Source organism: Castanea sativa, chromosome 9 (genome assembly GCF_040712315.1).
Source record: "Castanea sativa cultivar Marrone di Chiusa Pesio chromosome 9, ASM4071231v1".
Taxonomy (NCBI): domain Eukaryota; kingdom Viridiplantae; phylum Streptophyta; class Magnoliopsida; order Fagales; family Fagaceae; genus Castanea; species Castanea sativa.
The window spans coordinates 5271463-5293524 of NC_134021.1; the positions used below are offsets into that span (position 1 = coordinate 5271463).

A 22062-nucleotide genomic window follows, 5' to 3' on the forward strand; every position below is an offset into this window, starting at 1 on the left:
GGCTCCCGCAGCGTGCAGCCATGGCCCGGCGAGGATGGCCGTATATGGAGAGTACGCGTCAACCACAATGAAATCTACTTCAACCGTTTCGTGCCGATTGAACGGTAAACGGATCCGTCCTTTTGGCACAACGGCTCTCCCTTCAAAGCCGATAAGAGGTGAGTCATAAGGAGTTAAATCTTCCAACTCCAACCTTAACCCCTTAAATAGATCGTGGTACATGATATCCGCACCGCCGCCCCGATCTATCATCACCCTCTTCACGTCATAATTCCCTATTCCGAGGGTAACCACAAGAGCATCGTCACGGGGCCGGATAGTCCCTATTTTATCCTCCTCGGAGAAACCCAAGACAGTAAGGTGCTCTTTAATCTCTTCGGCCTACCACCCACATCCTCGGCCTGCGGACGGAAACCGCCATGACCCGAGTGGGACCCGAGCCGGTCCCGCCAGGTGCGGCGAAGATAACGTTAATGGTTCCCAATGCCGGCCGAGATGAACCGTTCCTCCGGTTGTTTGAACCAACTTGACCGACCCGCCCGTGGGCCGACACAAATGCCGCTTCAACTTTCCCTCACCGACGAGCCGCTCTAGATGGTTCCACAGGTCCGACAGCTCTCGCAGTGTGGCCCACCTCTTGATGGTACCGACGTAAAAGGTTTTGATTTCTTCTCGCAGGTCCCCGCCATCTTACCGGCCATCCGAAGAAGGGCTCCTTGCGAACTTTTTCTAATAACCGATGCACCGGTTCTCGGAACACGCATTTACACTGGGTGCCGCCAAGCCGGTTTGTCCAATGTAATCCCTCCTCGGCTTGTTGTTGTGATATCCGTCCGACCCGAAATCCCTTCTCTCCCCGGCGGATAACCTTCTCCTTCCCTTTTCCCCGCTCGCCGGTCTTCCTCTACCCTTTTATATTCATCAATACGATCCATAAGACGGCGTACGCCGCGGACGGGCTTTTTCGTCAAAGATTTTCGTAGGTCGTGATCGCAGGGAGGCCCACCTTAAAGGTATTAAGCGCCACCTCATCAAAGTCGCCGTCTATTTCATTAAACATCTCCCGCATCTGTCGGAGTATGCTTTCGTTGTCTCCCCTTCCTTCATAACCATGGATAGCAACGAGTCCAATGGCCGAGGGACTCGCTACACGTGATGAACCGCGAAGCAAATGCTCTAGTTAGTTCCCCAAACGAGCCTACGTACCCCGATTTGAGACCGTTGAACCATCTCATAGCCACAGTCCCAAGCCGGAGGGGAAGACTTTACACATCAAAGTCTCGTTGTGTGAGTGCACCGCCATCCTTTGGCCGAAGTGACTCACGTGCTCCACCGGATCAGTCCGGCCATTATAGATGGTAAACGTGGGCCGGGTGAACCTCCCGGAAGCCTCCCCTCTCAATCCTACGTGAATACGGAGATTTAGAGAGTTGGTGCAACGCCCTACTCATGGTATCGTTGCCTAAGCCCCTAGAACGAAGCTTCTTACGTCTGCGAGTTGATTGGTCGTCCTCCTCGCCGGAGGATGTTGCACTAGTGGGGGAATATGACCTTGAACCGTAGCCAACTCCCCTATCCTTCTCTGAGGAAGAACTAGATGAGGACGGAGAAACCTTACGTTTAGCACGGCGTAACTTCCTCTTCAAACGATTAATTTCCTTCTGCATGGATTTAGAGCCCTCATCGTGGGTAGTGCTACCCCCTCCTTGAGTATGGCTATCCCCTGGGTATTCTGTATGGACGCTTCCCTCACGATCCCTATGACGTTCAAGACGTTCGAAATGATCTTCCGGTTGTGATCCTTGTGACTCTGCATGGTGAGAGCCTAAGCCTGCCATAATATCTCTACTACTTCCAGACTAGATTTTCCCACAGACGGCGCCAATTGTAAGTGCACAATTGCACCTGGACCCAAGAACAGTTATGGGCTCAGGCCCAATGAGCCTTAAACAATGAAAATTTGTAGAGAGTGGGCTTGAAACCCAGGTTAGAAGTGAGTGAAGATTAAATGACAAACTAAAGATTGCCAGTATTAGGAAACAGCAAAGAGTAATGTAAATAGGTCTCCTCGGACGTAAGCCGAGAGCTGTTCTTATATTATCTCTCTCTTTGTCTTTTTTCTTTTTAGGTTACAAAAAGTTCCGTCCCCATTTCTGTTCTAGGTCCCTCTTTAAATACTCTTCTTCTTAATACTTTATACACGTGTTGCCCCCAACTCCTCCCTTAGTATAGATATTTCTTTTCTTAGTGCCTTTGAACAGTAACTAGAAGTTTCCCTTCCACTGTTTAAGTGTCACCTCCCTATTAATGCGGCCAGGGTGGTAGGTGCAGGGTCTTTAATGTGGAGGTAGCAGCCTTTGTCTTTGACATTTCTTCAACACTGGTGCTTCTGGGGCATTCAAGGGTTCACCCCTTTTAACCATTGGTCTTGACCGAGTCATTCCCTAACCTGTACCATGAAGTCCCGGGTTCTCTGGTGTCAGTCCGAGGGTAAGTTCACCCTCGGCTTGGTCCTCGGACCCTCGGCGCATGGGCCGACCCATAGTATTAACAATTTCCAAACCCAGGGTCAGGTCGGCCCTCCTTAACACGGCCCAAAAGGCCCATGTTCCCATCAGGATCTTTTTACCCCCCACAGGTACTTTTAGCAATAATTTTTTAGTTTTAATAAAATAAGCGGTATCTAAACACAACGTTAAAGAGTAAACTATTTATTTATTTTTATTTTTTCTATTTCACTGCACTTGTTTTCTATATTCCTTCTGGATTCTACTTGTGAATTTGGATAGCCTTTTATGCTTGGTGTTGCGCGTCTGAATTTTAATTTTGTAGGTCTCATACATTGTTCATGAGACTTACAAACACAAAATTCAATAAAATCAATTTTAAAGATAAGTTCAATAATATTATTTATATATTTAAAAATTATTTTGTTTCAATACTTCCGGATTCAAATTTCGGTTTTCATCAATAAGCCTAATGGATCCTATGTACTGTTCGAGGAATATTATCTAATTCATTCTAAGGTAGTTCATTTAGGATCAAGAATTTACTATTGTCATCGACTTGAGCTGGGGGTCCAACCAGTTCAGTTGTAGCTTTCTTCCATTTCTGTCATAAAAAATGTCGACCGCAAAGCTCTTGAAAACCTTAAACAAAGTCATCCCCTCAAACCCCACTTTGATATCGAACCATGAAATTGCTGAAAAGCTAGCTAAAACCCTTGTGAGCTCGGGCCTTAAACCCCTTCAAGCCACACCATCCCTGCTCTCCAATCTCAATTCCCACATAATCCACCTTGTTCTCTCAAACCCACATGTCCCACCTCCTTCTTGCTTGAGTTTCTTCAAATTTTTGCAAAAAAATCAATCTTTGACTCCACAAAAACCCGATCTTCGAGCCCATGTAACTCTTGTTTGGAGGTTATATGGGGCTCGAAAGTTTGCTGAAATGAAGAATATATTAAATTGTATTGTGGCTGATGATAATCTCCGGTGCCCGGTTTCAATTATTGTTTCGTTGATTGAGGAGGATGGGTTTAGTGAGCCTAAATTTGTTGGGAAACTGTGTGATATGCTAATGAGGGTTTACTCAGATAATAGAATGTTTGAAGAGGCTATTGGGGTGTTTGATTATATGGAGAAGAATGGGTTTGAGATTGAGGAAAGGTCTTGCTTTGTGCTTTTGCTTGCCTTGAAGAGGTGTGATAGGGTGGAGTTGTGTTTCGAGTTCTTTCGTCGAATGGTTGAGTCGGGTGTTGAGATTACAGTTTATGCAATGACTAGTGTGATTGATGGGTTGTGCAGGAGAGGAGAGGTTGAAAGGGGTAGGGAGTTGATGGCTGAAATTGTTGGTAGAGGGATTAAGCCCAATGTGATCACTTACAACACATTTATGAATGCATATGTTGAAAGAAAGGATTTTGGGGGTGTGAATGAGATGTTGAGCATGATGGAGAGGGATCAAGTGGCTTACAATGTAGTAACTTATACAATTTTGATTGAATGGTATGCGAGTTGTGGCAAGATTGAAGAGGCGGAGAGGTTGTTTGAGGAAATGTGTAAGAAAGGGATAAAAGCAGATGTTCATGTTTATACTTCAATTATCAGTTGGAATTGTAGATTAGGAAATATGAAAAGGGCATTTGTGTTGTTTGATGAATTAACTGAGAGAGACCTTGTTCCTAATGTGCATACTTATGGCGCTCTAATTAATGGTTCATGCAAGGCGGGGCAGATGGAAGCGGCGGAAATCTTGGTAAATGAGATGCAAAGCAAAGGACTTGACCTGAATCAAGTGGTATTTAATACATTGATGGATGGGTATTGCAAAAGGGGGATGATAAATGAAGCTCTAAGATTGAAGGGTGTCATGGAAAATAAAGGACTTGAGGCTGATGCATTTACTTATAACATAATTGCTGGAGGGTTGTGTAAATTGAATCGGCATGAGGAAGCAAAAACATTGTTATTCACAATGGTAGAAAGGGGTGTGGCTCCAAATACAGTGACTTTGACTACCTTGATTGACATATATTGCAAAGAAGGAAACTTTGTAGAGGCAAAGAGGGTGTTCAGTGAGATGGAAAAGAAGGGAGTGAAACCAAATACAGTTACATACAATGCTTTGATTGATGGGTATATCAAGAAAGGAAAGATGAAAGAAGCTCATTGGCTAAAAGATGAGATGGAAGATAAGGGTATAATGCTGGACGCATATACATACACATCTCTTATACATGGGGAAAGTGTTCATGGGAAGGTAGATAAGGCACTAAAACTGTTTGATGAAATGTCTTGGAAGGGTTTAGTTCGGACTGTAGTCACTTACACAGCAGTGATCTCAGGCTTATCTAAGGAGGGGAGATCAGATGAAGCTTTTAGATTTTATGATGAGATGATGAAGTTGGGCCTTACACCTGATGATAGAGTATATTCTTCACTTGTGAGCAGCCTTCATACTGCCAGGCCTTAGATTTGGAGGGTTCATCACCAATAACCGTTTAAAGGATTCTAGACCACAAAAAGAATTCAGTTTCACATTTCTGCTGGGCACTAAAAAGAGAGAGAAGAGAGCTAATATGAGTTAGCAACACATATTTAGTTTGTTTTGCTTCTTTAGTAGAAAATATTTATGGGCTTAGATAGGAGCTCTCTTTGAAAGGAAGAAGTTTCAGTCCCACATTATTCTCACCAATGGGAGTGTACCAGAGCAAAAGGGTATGCAGTATTTCTTTTCTATCAATCAGTTATATTTTGTTATGATACTCATAAATTCTTAAATTTGAGTTCAGGTGTGCAAAAGTTTCATCTCTTGCAACAACATACAACAACAAAACCTAAGTCCCAAAAGTTTTTGGGGTCAGCTATGGATCCTCAAGTGTGCAAAAGTTGCATCTCTTGCAGATATTAGAATTTCTAGTCCTCTCTGTTATATTTTACATTAATTAGCTTTGGGGACTTGTTTCTCCTGATATAATTTCATCTTCAGGATTATGAACTATTCTCGCATCACTTCATATTCTGATTCTTGGGTATTCCTCTTGTAGTTGGTTGAATGTATTATCTTAACAGGAAGACCTTGAGGAGGAGTTGGAACTGGCCCAAGGATCAAAAGCTAGACCTTGAACTTGATAAACTGAACTTGTTCTGCAGCAGCAGGCACTATATGTTCTTTTAAATAATTAGTTACTGAAGGGGAGGAGAATTTGAAATATCATGTGGTACTAGTCTACTAGTTGAGCTACAAAGCTCTTGGCGATGGATTACTATTCTGCAACAAGCTAAAATTTGTAATGGTAAATGAGAAAACCTTAAGTTGCCATTGCTAAAACACTATCAGTAACAAAGAGCCTTGACTCAAATAACACTTCCTCCTCATACAAACCTGAGTGAGGGTAAGGTTGTGGGTTTAAAACCCATTGGTGGTGTGTGTAAGTGTAACTTACAATAGTTAGGTGTGTTTCATGTAGTCATGTGTTGATGTGTGTTTGTATTTGAATGTAATATATATATATATATATATATATATATATATATGGAGGGTTTTGGGAAATGATCTTCTAAGCAAGGTCCATAAATTGTATATTCTGAGTTTTGTCCTCCATAGGCAAAGATTATAATTCTTTGTTGTCATTTTATTCATTAAGTTTTCTGTTCTACACAAGAATGATCACATCTTGTGCATTTGGGCTTCCATAACCATAATATATATTCACTTGTATATTATATTTGTATTTGTGGCCATGTAATTTTATGTGGAAGAACGACTTGTGGTGTTTATACTTCTCCATTCATGTTATCTTCATTTTTCTCTTGCCAGGTTCCTCTCCTGGTGATCAATTATGACCTTCCAAACAATCCTGAGCTTTACATTTGCCGGATTGGTCGTTCTGGTCCTCAAGGAAGAAAGGTAAATATTTATTTTATTATGTTATATATGTGTCAATTTTATGGATGAATTCAGAAATTGACACTGCTTGGCCTTCTTCTGTGCAAGGAGTTGACTGTCAATTTTTTTTTTCCTCTGCTTGAAAGATATTCAAAGCACATCATATTGCTTCTAATGTGCAAATTTGAAAAGATAAACAACATTTTGTTCTGACTACAAAATTAAACAAACAGTAAAAATATATATTCCTTGTGAATGGAAAAATTGAAACTACTGGTAAACTTACAAGTTCAATTAACTGTTACTGGATGCCACTTAACCTGTTAGTGCAAATTACGTTTTGCTTGATTTTGCAATTTAGAATCAATATTTTGCGCTGTGGAAATATTTTTGCATTTTGATTGTCTCAAATTCTCTTTTTTCCATGTTTGTCACCCTTATTCATTTCATGCTAACTAGTCTGCTAGCTAATGTTATTGTATTCCTCATCTGTCTCTCTCTATCTTGTAGTTGATCTGGGCATTGTCGTTGAAACTGACTTTTTGATGTTTGCAGGTTGTTGCAGAAAACTTGGCCAAAGCTGATGAAATCAGAATCGTACAAGACATAGAGCAGTACTACAATACTCATGTTGATGAAGTGCCGAGCAATATTGGTGATCTAATATAAGTCTTGCTAGCCATCTTGTGTGTTGATGCATGACATTTTTGCGGTTGACATAATTTTTGTTTCGATGGTTTATTCTTCATACAGTGGAGGGTGAGATGACATTCTCTGGTGTACAACATTACATATATATGTTAGAGTTGGAATCCCTCCATTAAAATCTATGTGATTGGGATTTCTCTGCAATGCTGTCACATTGTATGGGGGATGGGACATTGTATTTTGTAAGGAGTTTAGTTTCAGTGATTGGCTAGGTTCTTGTGATGATAAGGGATATCTCTGTTGGTTTGTTTCTCTCATTATTTTTTTTGGTATGGTTTACGTCGTGTTTGGACCATTTGAATGCCTTGAACATCTTATTACAGCAGTCGGAAAATCACGTAAACCAACTGATGTTTTTGAATAGTGACAGTATTTGTGCATGTACCTTGTGTTGAGTACCTCTCTTAACTTGTTGAAGCCCATAGGCCGGTTCCTTGAATTGATTCAACCGAGAACTATTTTTATTTACGGAAAATCTTATTATGCACTTGTTATTGTATACTCCGTACACATTTTCTTTTGAGATTATGTTTTAAAAACAATCTCAATTAAAACACGATTTCAGTCAATGTGGCAGCGTGTATGAACAATGAGTGTGTAATATGGAGTGACTATCATTACTCTTTTATTTACCAGATGATTTCTGTTGATCTCTTCCTTGATAAACCAAAAGAAATCAATTATTATAAGTCCACCCCCATCTAAATGGAGAGACGCAATTAGAATGAGATTCATATATTTGGTTAAAATATTGTTTTTGTCCATAAAATTTGTAGGAATTTCTCTTTTTTCATCCTTAAACTTTATACATTTTGCATTTTTTCTCTAAACCTTTTTAAGAGATTTTTTTAGTAGTTTAAGGGTGAAAATAGGGACAAAAAATTTTTAATAGTAGGAGAAATAAAATTTTTACCAAAAATTTTGTAATTCAATTGGCACTTCTTAGCATTTTCATTGAGAACGCCTAGGATTTAAATCTCCTTTCCACCCACTATGAAATTATCCAAATAAAAAAACTGAGTTAAAATGTAACATTTTCAATGGCTTAGACTTTAGAAATGAAAAACTAAATTTTAAAGTTGAGAGAGAGAGAGAGAGAGAGAACCCAAACAAGATACAAAAAGTAGCGTTTAATTGCTTTATGTGCCATCCTGTCATGCCCTAGAGAGAGAGTGAGTCAGGGAGTAGAGATTAAATAGAGTCTCAAATAAACATCATTTTTAATTACCTACAAATAAACGTGTCAGTTTTCTAATTATCGACAAATAAACATACTAAAGTACAAAAGGAAATGACCATAAATCCTAAAAATCCTAAACTGGGTCATGAGACTTGATTTACATGATTCTGCTTAATTGTTAGCCATCAATTCCTATTCCTAAAGAGAATTTTCTTTCATCACTGACAGTTTTGGATCCCACTTTGAGCCTCTATGATATAAGGGTACCAAAATTGACTTCTAAAATTTGTACACTAGGACAGCAGTAAAAAGAGCATGTCCAAAATTACTTCTTCTGAAAGGTTACCATACAAAAGAATGCCGCAACACGGCTAATGATTCCAGTAATAATGAGGTAAATTAAACAACGATTCCAATCATGGAGATTATAGCCACTTTGCATTAATGAACTGCATCGAGTAATTAGCCACACTCCAGAGTACCTGAGGAACACAGCAGATAAAACTGTTACATGGCAAAACTGGCTACGTAATGCAGTTGATTAGAGATGTACAATCTTAAAATAATTACCATGAAGCAATGTTTCCCCAAGTTACATCAAGATCTTATATGAGTCAAAAGAGTATGATGTAGAAGCAACTTATAGCTCACATGCATAGATATGAAACTGTACAGAGGAGTTCAATGACAGAAAGATATAGCCCAAACACAAGTTCTGAGTGAGAGTGGTCTAATTTCTTTGAGAACACTGCTGAGCTTCAATGATACCTAAAACAACCTAATCAAATCCAAAAGACTTACATCATGTCTAAGTATGAATCGTCACTTCTGTGTCAACGCCACTGAAATACAATGATATTCAGATCATTCAGTTAAAATTTCTGATATATTTCTTGTCTTGCCACTGAATCTCTATTGAATCTCCAGGCATAGTTCCATTAATTAATAGGCAGCAAGTTGTAGCATTCTCTTGGTAATTTAGAGCAAACAATTTTGTAAGCAAACCTATAGTCACTAATAAACTCTCTATATCTGAGTAGCTACTATTGAAGTAACTCTTACATGTTCAATAGATAGGTACTGCATATTCCACATTTTCAGGAAATTAGCATTTTACAGTATCTATGAGAGGTTTTCTTGGATGGTAAAACTAGTTTCTTCTATTAGGTATTTAAAAGGCAACGTGCATAAACCTGGAAAATGCCAGGAACCACTTTTTTGTTAACCAAAATGCAGCCTTAAGAAGTCAACAGAAGATGGCACAAAGGAACCACATAGAAAGAACTCATTACCACTCAGTTTCCTCATATGTCTAAAATGCAATTCTGAGCATTGCATCCCAAATAATATATTCACTGATGCCATTATTCCATATAAAATGATGCAATGAGGTTTTAAGCAAATTTGGGCCGAATTCCCGGTAACAATATCCAGTTTTGCATGATTGTCTGTGCATGCACTAGGTTGCCAAGTTCATATCTGAGTGACTGTGAATCCATTACATGAAGGAGGAGGGGGGAGGGGAGGAGGAACATAGTCACAACAAACCTTTCAGCATTTGCAATTACAAGAGCTTCTAAAGCCCACTTTGTGTAGCACAAATTGCCTAAATGCTTGACAAAAACACTGTCTGTATCCTGGGCTGCAATAAGAGTTAAAACAACAGGAAGAAGCACCGACCACTGCAAAGGGAAAATGAATTAGACCACTCATTAGAAAAGAGACAGACAGAGAGAAAAATTACATATTATACACAATGAGTTGATCAATGTCATCTTCCAGTAAATACCAGTTGGGCAGGACTAGGTTCAAAGTAGATGGCAAGTATATAAGCGATGCCTGTTACACAGTAAACTAGGCAGAGCAAAACAATGTAATTATCCGCAAAGGATGATCTTGGATTGTTGAAGAAATAGAACATGGACAGATAAACCAACGGCTTGATGACTGTACTGAAATGATCAACTGTGTCTTTGGACAGAAAATAGGCCAGACTGCTCATCCCAGATGCACTCTCTCTCCAGTAATGTAATTTGTCCAGAGAAAATGTTCTCAATGCGGAGATCTTGCTTAGCAGTGCTGAAATTGGACAATTGAAGATATACCATAAGAGAGGACGCAGGAAAAAAATCTACTTTATGAGTTAGGACAACATAATTAATTTGTACATTCTAATTTTTTGCTAGATATATGTACTTCATAAGGGAGATAACAGATTGCTACTTATATTTAAAAGGGAGGGGAGTGGGGATGATAAATTTTCATTTGAAATGGTTAAGATTTAGAAGAGACAAAGTAAACCAGTGCCAGTAGGATAGTTGGCTAAGGCACTGGATTAAAACCAGGTGTCTCAGCCTCTCAGGTTTGACTCTCCTGTAATGCAGTACATGTGGTTTCAAGTGATACTAGCATGATGTAATTCAGCAAAGGTGTTGGAAGTAACACCAATTAAATCTCATTTTCTATGGAACATCAACATGAAATAGCTAGCAAGTTTGCATTTTCAAACTTACAAACAGCAATGACAGTGTAAGAATAGCCGAGGGACCCAAATGTTTCATCGCTCACTTTAGCAAGAGTTCCCAAACAGGCTCCAGCAAGTAATAAAATCAGGTAATCAACTACTTCTAATCTAGCTTCTCGTAGTCGCTGCTTACCAACCCTGAAACATTTGACCATATGTTAAGAAATCTGTGTAGCAAGCTTGATAGTTGATGGAAGTCAAACTGTCAAAGAAGGATAACCAACTCCCTTGTATAAATAGAAATTGTGAGTTATATCTTTAAAACTGAACAGCTAAAATAGCAGATCAATTTCAAATTCAATGCTAAATTTTTTGAGGATGACCAATCAAAACTGTACCTTCCAGGAGAAAGCTGCACATAGATACGTAGTTAACCTCTTGTCTATCTTTCCAAATTACTATTGCTATAGATACAAGCAAAGCTGATTGGCTTGTGTGGAATAGGAATCTCTATTGGTTCATTTGTATCTAACCAGTTTCAGAAAGTAGAAAAATTTTGGTTGCTTTAGTTATCCAAATCAGAAAAGAATGGTGGATTATACCTCCCAAGGAAGTATCTGTATTGCCGGGCTACACCAGGAGTTTGTCGGTTGGATAAGTCCTTGGACCTTAAGAAGTTATGCTGTATATGATCTCGTTTCAGCTCAACAGTAGACTTCATATCCTCCCAGAAATCCCCGGCAAAAGATTGTTCGGTAGCTCCATCACCAGGATTTGAGCTAGTTGAGGGTGCTGCAAGTTCATCAACAAGTTGCAGCATATCTGGGGGTACTGCGTACCCATTGTGAAGCATCCATCTGACAGGAAGCTGTTCAGGAGTCACACTAGAGCTTGGTTTCACTATACCTTCCAAAATGTCAATGAAGTGATCTGGAGGATTAACACGCTCTGGTACAGTAATCCCAAGGCCAGCAAAGTATTCTTCAACTTTCTTTACAGGTCCATGATATGCAGTAAGACCACCTTTGGCTAAAAGTATTATATCATCAAACATCTTGAATAAAGAATAACTGTATGGGAGAAGAGGGGGGGAAAAGAATCAACCTCAAATTTTTACTGAACTAGTCATGAAAAAGAAAAATAAATATGTGACTCTATTACTTCATAAATCTATTAAGAGGAAGAGAAAACAACGCTGATAACATGGTTGAATGACCCAATTATAAATTACTTAACAGAAATCCTACATGAAGTCCAAAAATTCATTGAATTTATTTCCATAGTTAATTGATTGGAAATACTATACTAACATGGACAATAAAACTTCACTACCATGGACAGTAACCAAAATATAGAGACCTAATGAACATCTTGTTGTGATCCTTTTCGCCAGTAGCTCACCATTAAAACCTATGCCTTTTTTTGTTGTTGTGTGAAATAGTAAAATAGAGAACTCGGATGTATATATAAAGCTTTCAGTAAAATTCTTTGATTGCAATTTGTGACAAGTTATGCATAAACACTGAAAGACTAGCAAGACAAAAAGAAAAAGGACAAACACGCCATTGTTTTAGTTTTAAAAGAGCAATTATTCGTTGGCCATTTATGTAGACCACAAAAAAAAAACAATTAGAGAAAAAAAGAGCACACCTTGGTTGGTGAAGAACCATGCAGATGTTTACCCCTTCAAGAGCTTCACGTCGAAGTGCTCTAAGAAGTAACTGAGAAGATGAACTATCCAGACCAGTTGTTGGCTCATCCAAGATCAACAATGAAGGTTCCATGACCATCTCTAGCCCCACATTTACACGTTTCCTCTGCCCTCCAGAGATTCCTCGCTTCTCCACTGTTCCAACTAGAGAATCCCTCACTGCCTGAAGTCCCAAGCACTCAATGACTCTTTCAACAACTAGAACCTTATCGGGTTTGGGCAAGTCAGCAGATAGTCTACAGTATCAAGGAGTCCGGAAATAGAAATGAAAGAACAATGAGAGTGGAACTAAATAAACTCCAGATATCAATCAATTTAATTTGGAAGTCAAATTGTAGAGTGAAGAATCAGTGGCAAGAAAAACGATATTTAATCAAAAACAGGCATTAGAAAAGAATATGTTTGGTTCAGCATGACGGATCAATTAATTGACAACATGGATTGTAAAGTGAAACATATGGTAATAAAAATATAATAACTAGGATCTCCACAAAAGTATAAGGCTCTCACTGTTGAAATTATGCAGGCATATTTGTTTGAGACACATCATGTGCTCTACATTGTGTCTTGTCAGAGATTTTAAATAAAGTATGAAACTCTAGATATTGAAAATTTGAAGGCTTACTTTTTTTTTTTCTTGATAATTCAATAGTTACAAATGGGAAGAGGGGATTTGAACTCTGGATGTCTTGGAAACACCAAGCGGTTCCAAGCAATTGAGGTACAAGGCTTTTGGTGTTCTTTTTTTCTTTTTTCTTTTTTTATAATTTGATAATTACAACGGAGTAAGAGGGATTTGTACCCTAGATGTCTTGGAAACACCAAGAGGTGCCAACCGGTTGACCTACAAGGCTCTTGTAGGCTTACTTCTTTCAGTTATGTCATATCTTCTACTAATATAGTTTTCAAGTTTAAGGCTCTAATTACTGAAATTGAATAGTGTAATACTTCTGATACATTTACCAGTTGGTCTAATGGCACCCCAGCTAGTAGGAGGGTGGGGGATGGCACTTCCTGAGTGAGATTAATCCTAAGTTCAAGAGTTCAAGTCGCCCTAAATTATGTTAGGATAAAGAAGTTATTTATGGAGTTAAGAGGAAAATTCAAAAAACTTCAAGAAGAGGCTAGTTATCAATGTAGTTAGAGAGGAAATTTCTAAAAATTTGAGAAGAGGCTAGAACCTTCATTAAATTTGAAGTAGGTTCAGGTAAAAAAATATTTCTTTGGCATGATTGGTGGCATCCAGATGGTATTCTATATAAAAAATATGGACATATATATGATGCAACTAGTAACTTCAATGTCAAGATGTCAAGTGTCTTATAGGGAAAGGACTGGATTTGGAAACCTGCAAGATCAGAAAATTTAGTGAACCTACAAAGCAAGCCTGGTTTGGGGATATTGGGAGAGGAAGACAAGCCAGTTTCGATTCTGTCCAAATCTGGGCATAACTCTTGTGCAGAAACTTGGAATCACATCAGAAGCAAAATTCAAGAAGTGAGCTGTTGGAAACTAGTTTGGTTTCCTAGGCATATCCCTAAGCATACTTTTATAGGTTGGCTGGCTATTCAGAATAGACTAGCAACAAAGGACAAATTTCTGTGGGGACTCAATGTTGATCCACAATGTGCTTTACGTAGGAGTAGAAGAGAAGACAAAGATCACCTGTTTTTCCAGTGCCCTTTTTCAAACTGGTGCCTTGTGAGACGCCCAAAATTCCACTGGAATGAAGTCATAAGTTGGGGAGAGGCTGTGGTTTGTCAACTAGCTCTATGGTCAAGTATTTACTACATATGGCAGCAGCATAATGCAGTGATTCATCAAGGATTAACTCCGAGAAAGGTATATTGAAGATGATCAAATGTGAAGTAAAGTGCAGATTAGAATCTCAAAAAGGGTTTTGTAACTCTGTTATTAACAGAGCCATTTGTTGCTTTTGGGGTGTTTCTCATTCTGTTCTGAGGGACACTCCTTTAGGTGGATCCCCTGTTTGTTTCAGTGTTTCTTACTGATCTGGGGTAGGCTGTAATAGAGCTGATTATTTCCAGCTCTTTGGTTTAGGTGCTTTGTTGTATAGGACTTTTAATTCTTTTGAAACAAACTGCTCATTCATCTAAAAAAAAAAGTTGTCCGTGGTGTGTAACTAGGTATCGGAGTTCATATCAGCATTACTAGAAGAAGAAATTTTTTTTTTTTCCTTGAAAGCCCACATGGTGCAGGGAGCATTAACCAAGCTACAGCCCACAAACATGGAGAAAGATGCCCCCTATAACATCAATTTCCAAAACATGATAAATCCATCAAGGGGGGATGCATATTTGCAGTCCGTTTGTGTCCAGCCTTTTTGTTTAGCTTTTAGTATTTTTTGTTTATGAACAGTTTTTTAAAACTTAAGCTGATGCCAAACACACACTTGATAGACTCATAATTGAGTTAAGTTGTGGGGTTGGGCCAATCAGCAATAATCCAAGTTTGATTAAAATAGTCTCTATCTTGTGAAAAGTAAGGTGATTGCAGTCGTTGCTGAAGGAAATGGAATCAATCTTTTGGCAAAACCATGTGTGTCAAATTGAAAGGAGTACAATTAATACCATCAGGTTTTTAAGTTTGGGTTAAAAAGTGAAGAAAATTTTGGCAAGTGATAATCTCTGACATATAATGATATATCCTGACATGTAATAATCTCTGAGACCATTGATAGTGATAAATGAGTTATAAATTTCCATGGCAAATAGTTGCTACCATTATTGATAATGAGCAATAAAAGAATTCCACATATGAATTCAAGAATAGTAACAAATATTGCAGATAGATTGCATGGCAAATAATTGCATACCTGCACCTTGCACTAAATCGGAGATTCTCCTCCACTGTCAAGTTCCCATGCACAATATCATCTTGCGGTACAAAACCAATAATTTTCTTATATGATTGCATGGATTCAACTTTTCCATTTATGATAATTAAACCTGTCATCGTGCATCCAGTCACTTTTCCAGCCAAAGAAGAAAGAAATGTCGTTTTTCCAGCCCCTGAAGGACCCATGACAGCTGAAACTCGACCAGGCATGAATTTCCCAGAGACACACCTAAGCAAATGTTTTTTTTTCCCTTTTAAAGTAAGAGTTAGATCTTTAAAAGCCACCTCAATCATAGGCCTAATTCTGGTTTCACTACCGGTAGCCATTGAAATTACTCCTGAGAATGTTAAGTCCTTGTTTTGCTGTTGCATAGCTTTCTCCTTCTCCAGTTGACCATATGCATACTTAAATATTTGGCTATGAGTATGAATTTGTTTACCTTTTGGCATGTTCTTTTTAATATTTTTGTCCCCAATTTCCAGATTAAAGCCCTCATGACTATCTGGATTTTCGTCAAGGGAATGCAACATTTTTGTGAGATTACTCTGTTCCTTTTTCTTTGCTTTGGAAGCTGCGGATGATTGCCCAGATGTGCTTAAAGAACTTGAAGGCAAAGGTGGCAAAAGAGCAGCATCTGTTTCAGGTTTGGCATGACTTAAAACCTTCAGCTCCCCCGACTGTCTTGCAGACTTTTTACGAGAAAATGTGCGGGATAACTGATTCTGCAACCCCACTGCACGCTTCTTGGCAACATCTTTTGCAGATTTCCACCTTTCTCGTGCCTGTGCAGTTTCTCGTGCATGCCTGGCCGCAGCTTCCCTAGATTTAGCCTCTCTTTTTTCCCGAAGAGTGAGAACATGATCAGAACAGTTGTATATGATGATCAGCAGAGTGCAAAGAGCAGTCTGCATAGGCAAGTTAACCACATCAAATTCAAAATGCTGAACCCACAGTAGTAATAATGTTCGACAAGCAGATCAGATAAATGTTTGCCTTTTAGAAATGCTGAATGAAAACTCAGGAGATTGTAAATATTGTTCTCCAAATTAGTATGTATGTATTCTTGTTTCAAGAAACAACAAGTCACACTGAACCATCTAGAAAATTAATGGTCAACCTTTTATCTAAGACAAGATGGGCAATTACTTACAAAAAGCATAACCCCATAAAAATGAATATTTTGGTTTGCCGTTTTTGGATTACAGGTAGTCAACTTGAAGCACCCTGCAAAAGGGTTAACAAGAACCAAAATCATTCAAACTGAAGATATGGAGTAAATTTACCGAGTAAACTAATTATCCAAGTAAACTAATTATCCATGTAAACAAGTAGTAAAAAAGGCTACAGACAGACAATATGGTGCATCAAACTGATTTTATCACAATACACCCTGGGTTATATCCAAACTTCCTCTAGCCACACTACATATTATCAGAATAAATAACATAATCCAAGTAAAGAGATAAATATACAACTTGATGTCTTTATCTGTAAGTATACAAATTCATATATTTAGTCATGAGATCTTCTGTATTTAAGAGCCCAGTTCCTCCATATGAGATGTGACAATCTGACACTTTCTGATTGTTTGACACATTTCTCCCCCAGACAGGTATGAAATTCACCAAGTATACTAGGAAGGACATTCAGAAATGAATTTGTTCTCCTTTAACACCCATTGACATGGGTTAGGCTTAAAAATCTTCATTTCCCAAATTCTGCATCTAAAGCAATCATAACAATCAATGAGACAGATGTGCTGAGAAAAAGGTAGCTCCAAGATAGTTCGTTTGCACATAGATTACATACAACAACAAGACCAATAAATTTTGTGCACAAGTGAAGAATTAAGATTAGTGCCATGTTACATGGCACAAACCATAAAGATTCAAAAACTTACGTTTTTCAGCGGTGGCGCCCATCCTGCAGTAATGTCTGAAATTGCATGAGAAAATCATATTAGTACAAACAGATACAGAGAACTGGCAAATTGCACTATATTATTAAGGGACAAAGCCAGTTTGGAGGAATCTCTTCCTATCCATTAGCTAGCCATTTAGATGACTATCCATGTGTACTTTCATCACATAATCTATTAAGTCAATTAAACCAGTCACATGGTTGTGTGATTAGCATTTGATATCATATTTATGAGTCTAAAAGCACAAATGGATTATCATTCAAATTGCCACATGGTGGGTTGGAGGAAATTCTATATTATCAAGTCATGCCAAAAGATATTATACTGGGGAAAAAAATTGCTTGTACTGATTTATTTATTTAATTTTGATAAGTAAAGAAATGGTTAATATATTGTACTGATTTATATCAAGCGCTATACTAAAAATGAGATGGGTTTTGTGAGTTCTGAGATAAAAGCACTACCCGCTCCTGCAAGGAACTTTTTCTGTGGTAGTTGGACAGTAAGATCCTGGCGAACAGAAAATTTCACTGCTACCTTGAACATCAGCCCAAATGTCAGCACCCCCACAAGTATGATTGGGTTTTCCAGGAGGCATTTGGTAACTGTATCTGCAAATTTGTCTCAACTAATGAATATTAATGCATGGTAAAAAACCATAAGAAACCTCTGGAATAGGAGATAAAGAAAGTCAAGATTAGATTAAAAAACTTACGGGTCACAGATTCCAGTCGTTTTATTAAATTTTGCAAGCGGACAGTAAGAACCTAATGGGCAAGCTTATTTACAAGAAAAAAGAAAAAAAAGCTGTTAGATACAGTTCAACACCAACAATGAGTTATGTTCTATCAATTTATCACATACTTACGTATCATGCAAGTAATACCCTGAGGACAGAAGAAGCCCTCACAACAAGGTTGACAGTCATGAGTTCTATAAGGCATATTATTTGCAGTTTTGAGATCAACTTTCTGGTCTTGGCCAACACTACAACCCCAACCTGGCTCACATCCAGAAGCCCATGAAGTCAAATTGCAGTTCTTGTTAGGTTTTAAGTAATTGTCATCTGCTGCCCCCCTCTCAAATAAACTACTGAAGTAGAATTTTATTTCTGCTGCTGTACATAGTCTCTGCGTGACATCTCCTGTTAAGTAGCTCACATTTGTCAGAATAATGGTCAAGTGATTAAAGTCATCATTTCCTAACACCTTAAACTTTTGAGACAATTAATAATTTATCATGGTATTAGAGTAGGTGCTCCTGAGTTTGAATCTCATCTCCACTGTACCTCTTATTTAAAAAGTTAAAATTCTCATGTGTTGGGATTTACTATTAAAAATTTCACGTGTCAATTTACCATTTCTTAACAATTTAAGCTTTTGGGTCAATCTATAATTTATAAACATCCATCATTAGGACATAGGCAAGGGTATTCCTTTGAAGGGAAGGAATCCACAAGAAATGAAAGTTGAGGTGTTAATATATAGGATCAGATTACTTGGCCTACAAACTTTACGTAGCCCTTTAGTTCCTAGTTCTATCTTGATACTAGATAGATCTTAACATTCTGCACCCTAGATGAGGGTGGTCCAGCCATTCTGACGCATTTGGATTAGCTATTATCTGTTAGTTTATTAGCTCATTTACTTATATATAGTTCTTCAATGCCTCATTTTTTCTAGGTACAATTATACTTTTGCAAACTTTCAACAAATAATTAAATAAGCTTTGAGCAAAAAGTTAATCCAAATGCACGATATGCACCAAATGAAAAGTAATTTTCATAGCTTTGGGGATGTAATGAACAACCCTCCCTCTCACAAGTTATATTATTACTATAAGATTCTTATGTCTCTTATAAACTGAAAATTTGTTCCTTTTGTTTCATTTTCAATGCCCCTTGTTTGTTTCTAGCAAAACAAGAATGCTCCTTGTTTGCTATATAGAGATGTCATGAATCTACAAGTCCTAACAAAAAGTTCTAAAGCATCATTGTACATGGGTACAACATTTCTGCAAATACAGCAAATCCATTTGCAATTGCCCAGAGAATCATACCTTTTGTCTTCTTAATACAATTAGTCAAGAAATCCAACTTCCCAGCATAATTGAATGCACCATTCCAATCAGTATTCCTAAAAAGTAAAAAAGAATCGTGGGTCAGGACAAAACAAGTGGAATAAAGCATCAAACCACTATTTTTTTTAATTAAAATAAATAAATAAACAAAAAAAATCAGATTACTCACACATCCTTAATGCAAAATCCCAAATTGTTAACAATGTCCTGGGTCAAAATGTTAGTGAGATTGGAAAGGCGACCATAGATAACCTGTGTAACAGCGGGAAGCAGAGCTGGGTCACCGGTCTTACTGTAATCATCTCCATCCACACAATGAATACAAGGCACTAGACCCACAAATACAATGAGAAACAACAAAACATGGGCAACCCAATTGGCATTAGCCCTGAAAACACTCATTCCCATCACTTGAACCTCTCCAAATCACAATCTCTAGGAAAACCGTCCAAGTGATCACAATCAAAAACCAAACTCTTGAATGGTAAAGATTATATTTTGGATAATTCATATATAGTGATTAACCATGGCTTCATGGGTAGTATTAGTCCTTCATTGTGCTACTTTCAAAACAAAGTTTTTGTTTTTTTTTTTTTTTGCCAATTGAGTTTTTTGTAGAACAAAGAGTTGAGTGATAATGGGTGCTTTGGAAAAATGCCGTTTGAACGTTAGAGAAATCTTGTTGCAGAACAACAATGGAGGTTGAACGTAACTAGGAAATGTTGGTTAAAGGCGTTGTGAGCTTTGGAGGGTCCAGATTTGGAGATGAAGAAATGGCGGGGAGGAATGGGTGGCTAAATTGAAGGGATAGAAATGGAGCAGACTTTTTTTTTTTTTTTTTTTTTTTTTTTGGGAGAAACAATCACACGCAGACACAAACAATTGGCTCTTATTAATGGAGGGAAAATATTAATATTACTATTATTTTTAAATATTGGCTCTTTACCTACTTAAATTTATTTTCGTTATTATAAAATATTAAAAAACAAAAAAAACTAACTTATATTTATATCTCTTGGACGCGGTTTGTGTCCAGTACATTAGTATACCGAACACGTTAAGATATAGACATATGTCCACATTTTAAAGTGTTTAGTGCTTTAATGCTCTGGAGTCTGGACACAATCTCAACCTCTTTCAATGTTTCTAAACAAAATGAAGTCTATATCTAAGAAGAAGAGAGTTGAAGGAATGAATCGCTGTTGTGCAAGAATGCCAGCAAAGTATGGACACTTGCTGTTCTTTTTACAATATATATATTTCTTAATTTTATGAATTTTTTTAATTTAAGAAAAAAAACCAATACTATGTCATTTTTTTGGATGAAAAATCACCTAAATTTTATGGTAATTATATCATTAGTGAACTTTAAATTATGTATTATTTAACTTATTTTTTGAGTATTTTGGTATTTTTGTTATTTAGTAATTTTTTTTCATTTAACATGTGAAAAAAAATGAGTTGACTTGTAATCGGATTAACCCAACTCACTCGTAAAAAATGGCCAATTTTTTACTTGAACCTGTTTTCGACCCAACTAACCTGACTTGACCTGTTTCAAATATCTCTAGGCCCATCTGAACCTGGACCAAGATGGGGCCTAGAGATACATTTGCATTTGTTTGGGCCATTAACTTATGGGTTTTCGCTTGTTAATGAGCTATGGCCACTTGGAAAGTTGGAGGGTAATGGGCTTAACCCAGCCTTGGTAACGTGTCTGTTTTTTTATGTTTTGTTGTTGTTATTATTATTTTTTTTATACAAAATAAAATTTTACCTTAAAAGTAATTTAAGAATGCATGTGTGTGAATCTCTCTCGGAACCTTGAATTCGATTCGCCTTATCTCCTGCACTCCACAAACACTTATAATTATGAAGTTGAAAGGGTCTACAATAATTTGTTATTGCTGTTGTTGTTTTGGTGTGTGCGTCTCTTTGCTCGTGAGAGACAATACAGTTACTCGTTTGTAGCTTTTTACTGAAAAAACTGTATCATTCGCACATTAAGGCTCCGTTTGGATACAGCTTATTGCTGAAAATTGAAAACTGAAAACACTGTACCAAAATAATTTTTAAATGTGTGAATCGTGCTGTGGGTCCCATTTTTAATTTAAAAAAATTTGAAAAGTAAAGTTTGTGGGTCCTGTGAACAGTACACGGGACCCACACATGTGCTGAAAAGTCAGCAAAAGCGGGCTACTGTTCATGCACAGTGCATGAACAGTACCCGCTGTCCCCCTGACCCGTGCATCAGCAGAAGAAAAAAAAAAAAAAAAAAAAAAAAAACGCTGAACGCAGACGCTGTCATTTTTCATCCGTATCCAAACTCAGCCTAAGGCTCCGTTTGGATACAGCTTATTGCTGAAAACTGAAAATACTGTACCAAAATAATTTTTAAATGTGTGAATCGTGCCATGGGTCCCATTTTTAATTTAAAAAAATTTGAAAAGTAAAGTTTGTGGGTCCCGTGAACAGTACACGGGACCCACACATGTGCTGAAAAGTCAGCAAAAGCGGGCTACTGTTCATGCACAGTGCATGAACAGTACCCGCTGTCCCCCTGACCCGTGCATCAGCAGAAAAAAAAAAAAAAAAAAAAAAAACGCTGAACGCAGACGCTGTCATTTTTCATCCGTATCCAAACTCAGCCTAAGAATGCGTTTGGATAGGAGGCTGCGTCCACGTCTGGCAAGTTTTTTTTTTTTTTTTTTTTCCACGCGCATGTGTCACTGTTCATTGGCCATGAACA

General features: G+C 37.8%; 2 protein-coding genes across 5 annotated transcripts; one reads left to right on the forward strand and one right to left on the reverse strand.

Moving 5' to 3' along the window:
• Window positions 1–3039: 3039 nt before the first annotated feature.
• Window positions 3040–7478, forward strand: LOC142611446 (uncharacterized). Of its 4 annotated transcripts, none has more exons than XM_075783565.1 (3): window positions 3040–5797; window positions 6322–6411; window positions 6946–7478. In XM_075783565.1, exon 1 carries the CDS (start codon window positions 3124–3126, stop codon window positions 4972–4974), a length of 1851 nt encoding a protein of 616 aa, XP_075639680.1. In that variant the 5' UTR covers window positions 3040–3123; the 3' UTR covers window positions 4975–5797; window positions 6322–6411; window positions 6946–7478. The 4 variants fall into 4 exon arrangements, with proteins under 4 accessions (XP_075639680.1, XP_075639679.1, XP_075639681.1 ...); XM_075783564.1 differs by having other exon boundaries at window positions 3040–5219; window positions 5294–6411; XM_075783566.1 differs by having other exon boundaries at window positions 3040–5219.
• Window positions 7479–8327: 849 nt separating this feature from the next.
• Window positions 8328–20046, reverse strand: LOC142611165 (putative white-brown complex homolog protein 30). Its single transcript, XM_075783215.1, has 14 exons — window positions 19483–20046; window positions 19293–19369; window positions 18103–18378; window positions 17950–18013; window positions 17699–17845; window positions 17214–17248; window positions 16464–16537; window positions 15290–16218; window positions 12393–12689; window positions 11345–11812; window positions 10792–10940; window positions 10068–10357; window positions 9827–9960; window positions 8328–8760 (listed from the first exon to the last, which is right to left on the reverse strand). Exons 1-14 carry the CDS (start codon window positions 19719–19721, stop codon window positions 8604–8606), a joined length of 3336 nt encoding a protein of 1111 aa, XP_075639330.1. The 5' UTR covers window positions 19722–20046; the 3' UTR covers window positions 8328–8603.
• Window positions 20047–22062: the final 2016 nt, after the last annotated feature.